Below are 16,088 nucleotides of genomic sequence, written 5' to 3'. Positions count from 1 at the left end.
CCAGTCCCTGAGAGGAGAAAATCTCCGATCCAGCCGGGAATCGAACCTGGGCGCTTAGGATTGACATTCTGTCGCGCTGACCACTCAACTACCGGGGGGCGGACACTCGTCTCAATGAAACTGACGTACAGAAAAATGTATGGTGGAAACCAGTAAGCTTAGTCCAGAGGCACTCACAGGCGAGCTTTTTGCAAGTTCTTCTTAGTATATAACATTAAGATAGTTTATGCTCACTCACATCCACTGCCGGAAAAATAATTAGTACACCCATTTAGAGGTTCCCAATTCACTCAACGTTTATTGGTGCAACAGTGCATATGGAGTACACGAAATGATTACATATCAACAGCACTAGTGATTCTGAGGCACCAGGTATCGACCCGTGCTGAAACACCCATATTAGTACGTGGTGAAGCCTCAATGGGCAGCAGTGCAGGCGCTGGCAGTCAGTCGATCGTGCAGGTATCGACCCGTACTGAAACACCCATTTTAGTACGTGGTGAAGCCTCAATGGGCTGCAGTGCAGGCGCTGACTCTGGCAGTCAGTCGACGATCGTGCAGGTATCGACCCGTACTGAAACACCCAGTTTAGTACGTGGTGAAGCCTCAATGGGCTGCTGTGCAGGTGCTGACTCTGGCAGTCAGTCGATCGTGCAGGTATCGACCCGTACTGAAACACCCATATTAGTACGTGGTGAAGCCTCAATGGGCTGCAGTGCAGGCGCTGACTCTGGCAGTCAGTCTATCGTGCAGGTATCGACCCGTACTGAAACACCCATATTAGTACGTGGTGAAGCTTCAATGGGCTGCAGTGCAGGCGCTGACTCTGGCAGTCAGTCGACCGTGCAGAAAGCGATTACTGTCCTGGGATACGTTATTCCTCGCCTGCTGGACCTGCTCACTTAGTTCTGTAAGATTTGTTGGTTGACGACTTGGACGAGTCATTTCTCTAGCATCACATCCCACACATGCTCGTTTGGAGACAAGTCGGAGATCGAGCTGGCCAGGGAAGCTGCTGCACGTCTTGCAGAACATGTTGAGTTTCACGGGCAGTGCGTGGGCGAGCATTATTCTGTTGGAACAACATATCACCGTTCTATTGCATAACGACAAAAGAACGGCTCCAACAACATTCTGCACGTACCAAGCTCTGGTTATGTCCCCTCCAGAAGGTGAACGAGAGTTGTAGGTTGGGGCCAGTGTGTCTTGAACGAATGCACTCTACGGGACAGCGTTCACCAGGTCTACGTACCAACGACCATTGCTTACCTGCAGGCAGAATCACTTCTAAACGGAAACAAAATGACATTTCGTTGAATTATGCCACACCACCTCTTCACCCTCAGCCAGTAAAGTCACGGCAATGGTCTTCTGGGATTGTAAAGGGGTATTTTATTTGGTGTTCTCCCTCATCGTGCAGCAGTCAACACTGAAATATATTATGCTACCCTTATGTAATTGAAGAAATGACTTCAACGTATTCGTTGCCAGAAAAATACAAACGAACTTCTCGTTCTCCGTGACAAAGCAAGGCTTCACACAAGTCTGTACACCCGAGAGGAGCTCAGAAAACTTCTTTGGATTGCTCTTTCTCATCCTCTCTACAGCCTCGATCTCACACCTTCCTACATCCATCTGTTTGACCCAATGAAGACACACTCCGCGGGAATCAGTACATAGATGATGGAGAGGTTTTTAACGCCGCAAGGTGTTGGGTCCGACGTCGACCGGTAGAGCGGTACTACGCGGGCATACAGGCCCTTCCAGTCAGGTGGCGCAAGTCCGTTGCACTGAACAGAGATTACGTTGAAAAATATGATGTTTTTAGCCAAAAGAATGGGGAATAATATGTTACTGGAAACCTGAATAAAACCAACCTGCTTTCAGAAAAATGTGTTGCGTTATTTCTTGAACGCCCCTCGTACTTTATATTACGGTTTTTCTCTAAAAATAAAAAGTAAATAAATAAAGGTGTATGTTATGACTTCGCCTCACTTTTCAAGGACTTTTGCGTATGCCTGACCCCACAACACAACTATCAATCCAGTTGGTTCCTAACAGGCTTTAATTAGCCGAATAAAGTACTATGATTCATGTCACCCGGAAATTAGCGTTCTATGCTATTACGACATGTTACATGAAGCAAGCTCTCTTTTTGTCGCTTCTGCGTACAGGTTTCCCTGTCGCCTTCGCTGCCAATGCTAATTCCATGTTTAAATGTTCAGATTTTCCACAAGGTTAATGAAATCATGTTATTATTTTGTTCATGATAGAAAAAGTCCCTCCCCGGTAGCTGAGTGGTAAGCGCGACAGAATGCCAATCCTAAGGGCCCGGGTTCGATTCCCGGCTTGAGTCGGAGATTTTCTCCGCTCAGGGACTGGGGGTTGTGTTGTCCTAATCATCATCATTTCCTCCCCATCAACGCGCAAGTCGCCGAAGTGGTGTCAAACCGAAAGAACGGTCCACCCGACGGGAGGCCCTAGTCATACGACATTTATTTTATGATAGAAAAAAACCTTGAAAGCCTGTGAAACCAGTTATAAAACTAAGCTTCACTGGTATTGTTTACGATGACAGCGAATAATCCCTATAAACATCAGGTACAATAAAAAGAAGAACTTTGGCTCTTTGCCGTACAATGTTAGCTGTGGCTTACCGTAATCACGAGTAATTTCATTGGCAGATTTACGCCTTTCAACCTCCTGAAATAAAATGTTTATCCGTTTTCTGTACATGTTCGGTCGCAAGAAGAGAGGAGACCACACATACTACTGAGCAGCTGTTGTTACTTTGACGAGTAAAAACTGAATCTAAATCTGGTAGTTTCTCACAAGTACGCAGTTATCGACAATGTCAAAGCGCCCTTGAACTCTATGACATACAGCAGAAGTAGGCAGTTTCGCAGTCTACCACAAACATGTCACGTGTTAAACAAGTATCTTCATTCTTTTTCCAGTCATTAATTTCCGCACAGACGTTTCATACAAGCAATTTACTTAGAAGGTCGAAGCTAACGCAGCTCAAGTAACAATTTCACAGCAGAACGAGCTGAGACACCAGCGTTGTCTCTCGGGAGTGGCTGTGCTTCGCATCCAGTACTGACTGACCTTCACAACACAACCTGCCTCGTAGTACGGTTACAACCTTCAGCATTTGGTCATCAAGCAAGAAGACAAGAGGCGGTGATGTAAATCTGTTTCAGATTTGAAGATCACATTGGAAAAAGTGTATGTCGACTTCTTGCGGAAGTCATTTTATGCTCCAACCGAGTTGGTACAGTGCACAAATGCTTTACGGACGAAAGAGGTTGGTCAAAGAAATGTGGTTTTAATATAAAAATGCAGGAGAGAAAGGAGGCAAGTCCAGCGCCTACTGCGAGGGAAAACGGGCACCTTCATAAACGTCGTAATTTGTTAAACTATAAGCGAAAGTTTTTTTGGTGGTAATGTACGGCAGAAGAATATAATAAGGGACTTGGCATCATTTTATAACACTAATGTACGGGAAAATGTGTTCATTAAAAACACGACCGACAGAAGTTTGGAAGGTGGGAGGTGAGGTACTGGAGGAAATAAAGTTGCCTGGACGAGTCGAGAGTCGTGCTTGGATAAACCAGTCGGTGGGTCACTTGCCCGCAAAAGTTCCGATCAGGCATACAGTTTTAGTCTATTGAATACGTTTTCGCGAAAATACGCAGGGTACTAAGAACACATAAGATTAAAGTGATCTTTCGTCCTCTATCAAAGATATCAACGCTTCTAGGGTCAGTCAAAGACGACACAGCGCTGTGAAAAGTCGGCATTTATCAGAGTCTGCGTTTATCTTATATAGGGTAAAAGATACGTATTGTTCAGAAAGGTATAGCGAAACATCAGCAGCATACTGGCATCGTGTGCTAAGTCAGCAAATTCCATATTTCTACTGGTCATCCGATATGATATACATTGAAACAGAAGTTGTGGGCCAGACGTCAAACTTTTGTTGGTACTAGATCAGTGGAACTGCTACTGGGTTCCTAACTGTTGGGGATAGGGCTTTACCGTTAGATAACGCATAGAATACTGTCGTAGAAAAAACTTCGTGCTCTGCGCAGCCAGCATAGTTCTGCGATTATAGTGTGCGTAGACGATCGATCTGATATCGATGAGGCTTGCTTTCACCATGGAGGGCGCTCAAAGCAGCGTTCAGACTTGCAGCACAAGCGCATGCACTCAAACAACGCATGCTCAGTGACGACTCAGTACACTGCGCATGCGCCGGCGGGGTTTTAAATACACGAAATCAGTGTACTTTCGCCAGTATACACCTGAAGATGGCCAGAAGACTCTATTCCGAAACATCGTGGTAGCAAGCTACAACGTCTGGCAGTTCTCCCGAAATTTCATGGAACCTCTAAAGTACTTCCAAAGTCCAAGACTGTTATCTGGAACAGTAAATTATCGACTCGTTAGCGCTTGAATAACGAAATGAGACGCTATGGTCGCTCAGAAGCTACCACCCAACTGAAAAGGACGATTGATAAAGCAACTGTACATATATTTAAGAAGGCAATCACTTCTTCCCGTGTTCGTACAGTAGCATATTTTTGCGTGCTGATGTTAATGAATGAAGTACAGTAGTGCTCACCATTTCCCGAAACTAGAGACGGGCAGAAGACGACACACAGGCCGGCGACGGCCAGGAACCACGCTGCCGAAGTCCTCATTGTCCTGCAACAAAACCAAAATACAATGACAAACAGCTAGGCAAAGTTGTGTACGAAACATGCCGGCCATCACCCTTAATATGTACGTGGTCTGTTTCATCTTCCTTTCTTGCATTTCTTACTGTATTGTATCTTTTGATGCTCTTTAGAGAAACGAAAAAGTTTAATCAAAGATCGGGATGTCCACATTATTATAAATTGAGCTGTTAGTGTTAATTATAGCTATATTTACGTTGTTTTGATCCTAAATTTAAAAATTAACGCAAGAATGAAGATAAACGTCTGACATTTCTCGGGTCTTACTTTCTTTGGTCATCAAGCAGCGAATCTTAAAATAGTTGGCAAATAAGACGCAACATGCTCCTTTTGTCAGTAGATGACATTTTACAGATTCCGTAGTAAAACAATAGCTGGCAACTATTAAATTTATGAACATGCCGTTAGCTGGTTATAAAATCTGCTTTTATAACACGCTTCGTGCTTAAATGTACACAACTGGCCATTAAAATTGCTACACCATGAAGTTGAAGTGCTACAGACGCGAAATTCAACCGACAGGAAGAAGATGCTGTGATATGCAAATGATTAGCTTTACAGAGCATTCACACAAGGTTGGCGCCGGTGGCAACACCAACAACGTGCTGACATGAGGAAAGTTTCCAGCCGATTTCTCATACACAAACAGCTGTTGACCGGAGTTGCCTGGTGAAACGTTGTTGTGATGCCTCTTGTAGGGAGGAGAAATGCGTACCATCACGTTTCCGACATTGATAAAGGTCGGATTGTAGTCTATCACGATTGCGGTTTATCATATCCCGACATTGCTGCTCGTGTTGGTCGAGATACAATGACTGTTAGCAGAATATGGAATCGGTAGGTTCAGGAGAGTAATACGGAACGCCGTGCTGGATGCCAACGACCTCGTATCACTAGCAGTCGAAATGACAGGCATTTTATCCGCATGGCTGTAGCGGATCGTGCAGCCACGTCTCGATCCCTGAGTCAACAGATGGGGACTTTTGAAAGACAACAACCATCTGCACGAACAGTTCGACAACGTTTGCAGCACCATGGACTATCAGCTCGGGGACCATGGCTGCGGTTACCCTCGACGCTGCATCACAGACAGGAGCGCCTGCGATGGTGTACTCAACGACGAACCTGGGTGCACGAATGGCAAAACGTCATATTTCCGGATGATTCCAGGTTCTGTCCGCAGCTCGTGGTCGTGCGGTAGCGTTCTCGCTTCCCACGCCCGGGTTCCCGGGTTCGATTCCCGGCGGGGTCAGGGATTTTCTCTGCCTCGTGATGACTGGGTGTTGTGTGATGTCCTTAGGTTAGTTAGGTTTAAGTATTTCTAAGTTCTAGGGGACTGATGACCATAGATGTTAAGTCCCATAGTGCTCAGAGCCATTTGAACCATTTTGAACCAGGTTCTGTTTACAGTATCATGATGGTCGTATCCGTGTTTGGCGACATCGCGGTGAACGCACATTGAAAGCGTATATTCGTCATCGCCATACTGGCGTATCACCCTGCGTGATGGTATGGGGTGCCATTGGTTACACGTCTCGGTCACCTCTTGTTCGGATTGACGGCACTTTGAACAGTGGACGTTACATTTCAGATGTGTTACGACCCGCGGCTCTACCCTTCATTCGATCCCTGCGAAACCCTACATTTCGGCAGGATAATGCACGACTGCAAGTTGCAGGTCCTCTACGGGTCTCTCTGGATGCAGAAAATGTTCGACTGCTGCCCTGGCCAGCACATTCTCCAGATCTATCGCTAATTGAAAACGTCTGATCAATGGTGGCCGAGCAACTGGCTCGTCACAATACGCCAGTCACTACTCTTGATGAACTGTGGTATCGTGTTGAAGCTGCATGGGGAGCTGCACCTGTACACGCCATCCAAGCTCTGTTTGACTCAATGCCCAGGCGTAATAAGGCCGTTATTACGGCCAGAGGTGGTTGTTCTGGGTACTGATTTCTCAGGATCTATGCACCCAAATTGCGTGAAAATGTAATCACTTGTCAGTTCTAGTATAATATATTTGTCCAATGAATACCCGTTTATCATCTGCATTTCTTCTTGGTGTAGCAATTTTAATGACCAGTAGTGTAATTCATAACAAACACCTCAGTATAAATTGTTTGTTCTCCCACCCACATTCGTCTTGTAGAAGTGTTTCGTCTATCTGCTTTCGTCATCCTTTTTATATATCCCTACCATCTCAGTATATCCAACATACCCAACATACATATTTTCACTCCACAATGCTTCCTAAAATAGCTTAATAAACATTAAGTTAAGATTGAAGTCTGATTTAAACTTTAGGTACAATGAATAAAAATTGATAACATAGATATTAGCGATATTATTTATTGATGAAATGAAATTTCAGGGTACCCATAAAATTAAACAATTACAATGACTGACAAAAACATCCCCTTGGGAATTTTGGGTAAGTTAGGTATGCATGTCGCAATTTTTCAATTTTGCATATACACCCCTTCCAACTCTCCCATTCGCACTCGACTTGAAGACCTGTTTCGTCTACCTCTTTTCGCTCATTCTGTTTATATCTCTGGGTTCGTGTGTTGTACTTTTTAATTTTAGGCATGATGTGACATTCTCACGGATAAGAATTCTCAATTTACTCCTGACGTTTGAAAATCACTGTTCGCTCAAATTATGTAGACCCAAATAGGTAACGAATAACAAACTCTAGTTTTTTCAGCTGATTATGAATCAGGAATGCTATTCCAGGTGTTAAAAATCAACATATCCTCGCTTCAGTGCACTCGCCTAAAGATGACACATCAATACCAACTAAGTATGCAAAAATAAAAATAAGAAAACCAGTTTAACTACAAGTATTTTTATTTGTTATTACACAAAATTATGTTTCTTCGTCACTTTCATTATCTTTTCACCTATCCCAGACTCAGAGATATAATTAAATTGCATTCGAGACTATCATTATTCATTATTAAAATAATTCTCTAATTTTTCGCCAGATAGCCTGCTTTTTTCCACACTTCACGAGAAACAGTTCCACGCTTTTCAACGGAAAAGATATTCGTTTCACTGATCATTTTGTATGAAGTTCAGCACGTTAAAAATTATCTCGGGCGCCCGACCGAGGCATTATCCAATACACACTTTCGAAGACATTGTCAAACGCAACAAAAGCGGGGCGGGTAGCTGCCATAGGACGTGGTCTGACTCCCGAGAGAGTATGACAGTTTCACATAAACGCCCGTCTAACGCCACTTATTCCAAATAGGCCAAAAACCGACTCTGCGTGTGGGTATCATACTTTCAGTCGCACTACGCGGGCGCCCACATGTTATATTTCATGTAAGGGCTCTATGGGGCTATAGAGCTGCACGTGGTTCGCAAGCCGCGGTTTACGGACCACTGTCCTAGAGCCTGCGAACTAGATTCACACCGGATTCGGCAGGCTCCTACAGCCGAACCAACACAGTTGATCCTCTCTTTTATTAATGGGCAAACACGCGTCAGGCCGTGCCGCTACACCGCCACGCTCTGGATTGCTGAATACAATAGTCGTGCACCTGCAAGTTACCGTTGGTCAGTCGAGCGGCGGGTGGGCTGACACCCAGCCAGGCTCCTGATACAGTTACTCGCACGCCACCGCGGTAACTGTTCCTCTGCGGTCGACTCTGCTCCGGACTTCCTACTTGGAAGGCTACAGTGACCAACAGTGGGATTCCGTTACGCAACAAAGACGCTACGAGGTGAACATCGGACGCCGCTAAACAAAGCTGACCTCGACGAACAGTATTCGCAGAGGGACATCGAGAAATGAATTTGTTAAGGTGAAGGTTAGCCTTGGCAACGGACGCGCTCGGCGAGCTAAGCACGCGGGCCTGTGTTTTTCGTATTTTCGCTGGTGGCTTACTGCAATGTGGCAAGACTCGAGTGAAACCTGTTGCTAGCTCCACAGCGATGTTCGGAGAGATTCGAGCTCCAGTGCGAATGGATGTCGCACATTTCAAGGTTTCTTAAACGTCACCTTCACTCTCGCTAAACTTAGAACTCAACACTGCCATAAATACTAAAAGCTGTATAGTCATTCGAAGTATACTTGATCTTTGCCACGATGTTTTACACGATCAGGTTTTCTTTGTTGAAAAATCCTTTCTTCAAATACGCTGTCCTTCATATTTTCTGTAGATAGCGATCATTTCATCATCTGAGTGTTAACAGACGTTTTACAGTGAGGGGACAAACGTCATGAGATAGCGGTATGTACACTACTGGCCATTAAATTTGCTACACCAAGAAGAAAGGCAGATGATAAACAGGTATTCATTGGACAAATATATTATACTAGAACTGACATGTGATTACATTTTCACGCAATTTGGGTGCATAGATCCTGAGAAATCAGTACCCAGAACAACCACCTCTGGCCGTAATAACGGCCTTGGTACACCTGAGCATTGAGTCAAACAGAGCTTGGATGGCGTGTACAGGTACAGCTGCCCATGCAGCCTCTGCACAGTACCACAGTTCATCAAGAGTAGTGACTGACGTATTGTGACGAGCCAGTTGCTCGGCCACCATTGACCAGACGTTTTCAGTCGGTGAGAGGTCTGGAGAATGTGCTGGCCAGAGCAGCAGTCGAACATTTTCTGTATCCAGAAAGGCCCGTACAGGACCTGCAACATACGGTCGTGCATTATCCTGCTGAAATGTAGGGTTTCGCAGGGATCGAATGAAGGGTAGAGCCACGGGTCGTAACAATTCTGAAATGTAACGTCCACTGTTCAAAGTGCCGTCAATGCGAACAAGAGGTGACCGAGACGTGTAACCAATGGCACCCCATACCATCACGCAGGGTGATACGCCAGTATGGCGAAGACGAATATACGCTTCCAATGTGCGTTCACCGCGATGTTGCCAAACGCGGATGCTACCATCATGGTGCTGTAAACGGAACCTGGCTTCATCTGAAAAAATGACGTTTTGCCATTCGTGCACCCAGGCTCTTGTTGAGTACACCATCGCAGACGCTCCTGTCTGTGATGTAGCGTCAAGGGTAAACGCAGCCATGGTCTCCGAGCTGATAGTCCATGCTGCTGAAAACGTCGTCGAACTGTTTGTGCAGACGGTTATTGTCTTGCAAACGTCGCCATCTGTTGACTCCCGGGTTCGAGACGTAGCTGCACGATCCGTTACAGCCATGCGGATAAGATGCCTGTCATCTCGACTGCTAGTGATACGAGGCCGTTGGGATCCAGCACGGCTTTCCGTATTACCCTCCTGAACCCGCCGATTCCATATTTTGCTAACAGTCATTGGATCTCGACCAACGACCAACGATAAACCGCAATCGCGATAGGCTACAATCCGACCTTTATCAAAGTCGGAAACGTGATGGTAGGCATTTCTCCTCCTTACACGAGGCATCACAACAACGTTTCACCAGGCAACGCCAGTCAACTGCTGTTTGTGTATGAGAAATCGGTTGGAAACTTTCCTCATGTCAGCACGTTGTACGTGTCGCCACCGGTGCCAACCTTGTGTGAATGCTCTGAAAAGCTAATCATTTGCATATCACAGCATCTTCTTCCTGTCGGTTAAATTTCGCGTCTGTAGCACGTCTTCTTTGTGGTGTAGCAATTTTAATGGCCAGTAGTGTACATATACAGATTGTGATAGTATCGCATTCACAAGGTATAAAAGCAGTGCACTGGCGGAGCTTTCATTTGTACTCGGGTGATTCCTGTGAAAAGGTTCCGACGTGATTATGGGCGCATGATGGGAACAGACTTTGAACGCAGAATGGAAGTTGGAGCTAGAAGCATAGAACATTTGATTTCGGAAATCGTTGGGGAATTCAGTACTCCGAGATCCACTGTGTCAAGAGACTGCCGACAGTACCAAACGTCAGACATTACCTCGGACACGGACAACTTAGTGGCCGACGGTCTTCACTTAGCGACCGAGCGCAGTGACAAAATGGTTCAAATGGCTCTGAGCACTATGGGACTTAACTTCTGAGGACATCAGTCCCCTAGAACTTGGAACTACTTAAACCTAACTAACCTAAGGACATCACACACATCCATGCCCGAGGCAGGATTCGAACCTGCGACCGCAACGGTCACGCGGTTCCAGACTGTAGCTCCTAGAACCGCTTGGCCACTCTGGCTGGCAGCGCAGTGACATTTGCATACAGTTGTCAGTGCTAACAGACAAGCAACACTGTGTGAAATAACAGCAGTAATCAAAGTGTGACGTACGACGAACGTATCCGTTGGACAGTGCTGTGTGAAACTTGGTGTCAATGGGCTGTGGCAGCAGACGACCGAGACGAGCGCCTTTGCTAACAGCAAGACATCACTTGCAGCGCCTCTCCTGGGCTCCTGACCGTATCGGTCGGACCCTAGACGACTGGAAATTCGTGGCCTGGTCAGAGCGCCCTCCATTGTGTTGTGCTTGTGGCGTACAGATCACAGTACGCCACATTTTACTACAAACGGAATGTGTTTTATTTTCAGACCAAAGGGCGGGTGCCCATTTGCCGACAGATTTGCTCTCTTTTCTAGTTGACAATCAAACTACTGTGATACGACTTTTAAGGTTTTGTAAATTGTCCGACTTTTTCCCTAAAATTTTAGAACGACGTTTATAAAATGTTATCGGAGGTTTGGCTCATTCGTGATTTTTTGTAAGTGACCAGCAACCCAAATATTCCCCTGAATCTATTTTCGTTTTCCTTTTGTCTTACTAAGATATACTTAAGTTTTAGAACATTTGGACATCTTAGGCGCAGCTTTCCATGATACGAGCTAGTGTGATTGTGCTGCTGATCATGGATGAGATTTGGGGACAGTGAGAGAGATTTTATCTCAGACTGGTTCTTATCCATTTTCTCTCATTTTCTCCTCTTCATTCCCTAAAATTTTAGGACGACGTTTATAATGTGTTATCGGGGTCTGGCTCATCCAGTTTCCCATGGGCCCTAATAACAACCTCGTCGTAGTGCATCCACGTCTGTGCGTCCTGTAATTACTCCATATTTTCTTTACTGTCCCTACAGCAAAACCTAGGGGGTTGTAGTACATTCCTAGATTCCTTACTTAATACTAGTTCTCAAGACATTTTAAGGCCTTTGAGGAATAATGGGGCAGGTTTATCAGCATCTTTGTGCTTATCACCTATGGTTCAAACAAAACTTTGACCATGCTTACTGTTCTTCTTTGTACACGTTCAGTATCCCCTGTCAGACCTACTTAAGCGGTATTCTAGAATGAGCCTCGCGAGTGTTTTGTAAGCAATCTGATTTGTAGACTTGCGTTTTCCCTGTATCGGAGGTTCGAGTCCTCCCTCGGGCATGGGTGTGTGTGTGTTGTCCTTAGCGTAAGTTAAAGTTAGATTAAGCAGTTTGTAAGCCTAGGGACCGATTATCTCAGCAGTTTAGTCCCATAGGAACTTACCACCACATGTAATGGCTGTAGTCGCCTCAGTCCCTATTTTTGCATTGCATCGTATTTATGAACAACATAGGCACTGCAATATTGTATTTATCCGCCGAAAACTGGCAAGCGACTTTCAATTAAAATGTTTCCTCCTTACGAGAATATACATAATGGATGTACGAGTGCAGGCTGTAAACCCATGGTTGACGACGTATGGCCGTAAAGCGTGTTCGGATAGCCTAATGGTAAGGGTACCGCTCGCTAGAGGTAGGAAATCCGGTTTCGAGTTCCGGTCCGGCTCAAATTTTCGTTGTTGTCTTTCCATTACACACCTGAAGGTTGCCACATTTGCAACTGCGGGTATAGTTAATTTATGAATGAGCACCAAGGAACCTATTATATTGCCTTGGGGCATTCTACAACCAAGAATACGTGCGATGCCCCATATTTCCGTTTGAGCTTCAGCCGTACTACCTCTCTTCCAAATGTCCATATTATTGCACCTACTGTAGCTCATAACCACAATTTTGTCTGTGAGAATACACAGTATCGCACAGCAATATGCAATAAAATTTCTCGGGCTTCCAGATAGACTACGTCAAATGATTAAAATGCCACGAGCTTTCGACCAAGTACTCCTCGGCCATAGCCTTTGGGGAATAACTGCTGAGGGCGTCTGCTGATATTTTCACGGAGAAATTCATTCTCTGGCGAATTTCTGGAGCTCAGCTGCAGGTACGCCTTTCTACACTCAAGCTGCTCGTCATGACGTCACCAGTGTTCACAGCATTTCCACATATGGAATTACGAGACTCAGCGTTTCGTATGTTCGCTTCATCCTCGTGATGGCTGGACCTCACGTAGAACTAAGCTGTAGGTTGCCGTCTCCATTCTGCAACGTTTATTTCTCTAGCTTCTTTGATTTCGGCGTCCCAGATGCCATCAATGAAAGGCATGACAGAGACGTAATCGAGCTTTCTCCGGTGATCATTATCTGAACTAGATTTTCATGATAGTCTAGGCAATACTATACGCTCCTTCGTACATTGCTCCACAGTGCGCACTGTTTGCCTGACTTAACATTGTCCGCACTCATAGTTTCTTCCTGTGATATGTCCAATTTCGTCTGTTCCAATTTCACTACGTTCTCTTCGGTCTTCACAGAGACGTTCATTCTAATAGGTTGTCAAGCAGTATTAGCCTCGGAATATTAATCTCCGGCATTGACAGTACTTCATTTTGTTCCGAATTGTTTTTAGTGTTATTTGTAGCAGACCCAGGCCTCTCCGTAAATAGTCCTTTCTGATTTTGTTTATTCAGCTTTTACAGTTTGCCTAGCTGAGGAACTTCATTTCAGAGGTTCGTATTTGGTTAACTCACTTCTTCCTTGGAACTTAGGACTGTGATGTTGTAAGAACCAATACCGTTTTCCAAATTTCACCTTTTCTTTTTTGTTAGCAATTACCTGCAGTGTTAGAAGACTCTGAAGTATTAATTGCTTGTCAGCTCCATCTACACTTCCTAAAAAATTTCTAGCAGGACTAGCTGACATGCTAACTGTATTAAATAATTTCAACTGTGGGTGATATCATACACTGAGGTGACGTACGTGGGATAGCTATGTGCACATACACAAGTGGCGGTAGTATCGCGTACCGTACACAAGTCATAGAAGTGCACTGCATTAGCGGAGCTATCGTTTGTACTCAGGTGATTCGTGCAAAAAGCTTTCCGATATGATTATGGTCGCACGACGGGAATTAACAGACTTTGAACGCGCAATGTTAGTTGGAGCTAGAAGCATGGAAACTCCATTTCGGAAATCGTTAGGGAATTCAATATCCGAGAACCGCAGTGTCAAAACTGTGCCGAGAATAGCAAATTGCAGGCATTATTCCACACCACGGACAACGCAGTGACCGACGGCCTTCACTTAACGACCAAGAGTTGTCTGTGTTAACAGACAAGCAACACTGCGAGAAATACCCGCAGAAATCAATGTGGGACTTACGACGAACGTCTCCGTTAGGGGAATGCGGCGAAATTTGGCATTGATAGGCTACGGCAGCAGACGACTTACGCGAAGGCCTTTACTGACAGCACGACATCACCTTTAGCGCGTCTCCTGGGCGCGTGACCATACCGGTTCGACCTTAGACGACTGGAAAACCGTGGTCTGGTCAGATAAGTCCCGACTCTAGCTGGGAAGAGCTGAAGGTACGGTTCGAGTCCATCGCAGACTCCTAGAAAATCTGGATCTAAGTTGTCAACAAGGCACTGTGCATACTAGTGATGGTTCCAGAATGGTGTGGCCTGTGTTTACCTGGAATGGACTGATCCGATCATTGACTGGAAATGGTTATGTTCGACTGCTTGGATATCATTTGCAGCCATTCATGGACCTCATGTTCTCAAGCAACAATGTTATGTTCTCGCTCCAAAATTGTTCTCAATTGGTCTAAAGAACATTCTGGACAACTCTAGCGAATGATTTGCCCAACCAGATGGCCCGACATTACTACCATCGAACATTTATAGGACATAACAGAGAGGTCACTTCGTGCACAAAATTCTTCACAGACAATACCTTCACTTTCTTTTCGAAGAGTTCCTGCAATGTTGGTACATATTATCTGGTAATGGTAGTCTCACTAATAATTTGTTTGTCCAGCTCATCCAAGCTGTTCCAACATATATATATATATATATATATATATATATATATATATATATATATATATATATATTTCGCTCTGAGTTGCATGATACACCGTATATGATTCACATATGCCATGCAACTGAGAATGTAAAAATGTTGTTACAATGTCCGTAATTAGGCACAAAAGCTCGTAAACGATATCCGTAACGGAGTTGCGTCCTCAGTTTGTTTTGGAAAGCGCGTCTGCCTTCCACAAATGTCATGTGCCGCTTGCCTGGGTGCGGGGTTATATTTCGCGCGATGTTGACTCAACGCACCTGTCAAGGAGCGCGCTTCCCACGCCGAAGTCGTAAAATGCATATTTCACCCCAGTTCTGCACAAGGTTGTTGTAGGGACTGTGGGAATTTTCCCAAATGTACGTCGTAACATTACCTAACGTTTGCCTGATTCATTTTTACTACACCCCTCGCTTTCGTAGTTCTGACGCCACTGTATACGAGTGTCACTACGTGGTTCTCCAATATTTGCCGTTTCCTGCTTTAACACCGTGACTGTTGGAGTGTATCAGTTATGAGACTTCTGTAACAATGGGCTACGCGAATAAACGTTACTTTTGTGACCTCAGGCCTAAGACTTGTTTGGTGCTGCTTCCCACGCTACTATGTCCTGTGTAGTCCTCTCCGTCTTCGAATTACTGTTGCATCCTACATGAATATGAGTGCATTTACTGTATTCAAACTTTTGTCTCTCTCTACGATTTTTAACCTCCCAACACCTCCTTCCACAACCAACCTGACGATACCTGCGGCCTCAAATGTGTCCTGTCATCCGATCACTTCTTTTAGTCAAGTTGTGCCCTAAATTTCTTTTGTCCCTTACTCGATTCCGTAGTTTTTCATTAGTTAGCCGATCTATTCCAGTAATGTCCTTCATTACTCTTTAGCCCCACATTTCAAAAGCTAGAATTCCCTTTGCGTCTGAATTGCTCCTAGCCGAGGTTTCACTTTCGCACAAGGCTACACACCAGAAAAGCAGCTCCTAAAAGACTTCCTAAGATTTAAATGTACTGTATACTTGATGTAAATAAATTTCCCTTTTTCAGAAACGCTTTCCTTGCTGCTCCCAGTCTGCGATTTACATCCTCTGTACTTGTTGTATCATTAGTTACTTTGCTGCCAAACAGCAAAGCTCATCTACTACTTTTAGAGTCTCGTTTCGTTAGGTAATGCCGTTAACGAAAGATATTTACAATAATTATAACA

General features: G+C 44.8%; 1 protein-coding gene across 1 annotated transcript in view; it reads right to left on the bottom strand.

Moving 5' to 3' along the window:
• The window catches only part of LOC126094828 (endochitinase), an 87,495-nt gene that overhangs the window by 46,841 nt on the left and 24,566 nt on the right, over nucleotides 1–16,088 (bottom strand). Inside the window, exon 2 of the mRNA XM_049909422.1 lies at nucleotides 4,628–4,710. Coding sequence (XP_049765379.1) covers nucleotides 4,628–4,706 — 79 coding nt within the window. The 5' untranslated portion in view covers nucleotides 4,707–4,710. The remainder of the gene's footprint in view (nucleotides 1–4,627; nucleotides 4,711–16,088) is intronic.

This window comes from Schistocerca cancellata, chromosome 8, assembly GCF_023864275.1.
Source record: "Schistocerca cancellata isolate TAMUIC-IGC-003103 chromosome 8, iqSchCanc2.1, whole genome shotgun sequence".
Classification (NCBI taxonomy): Eukaryota; Metazoa; Arthropoda; class Insecta; order Orthoptera; family Acrididae; genus Schistocerca; species Schistocerca cancellata.
Note: the sequence above shows the minus strand (reverse complement) of the source record. Positions and strands in the feature narration are given on the sequence as shown.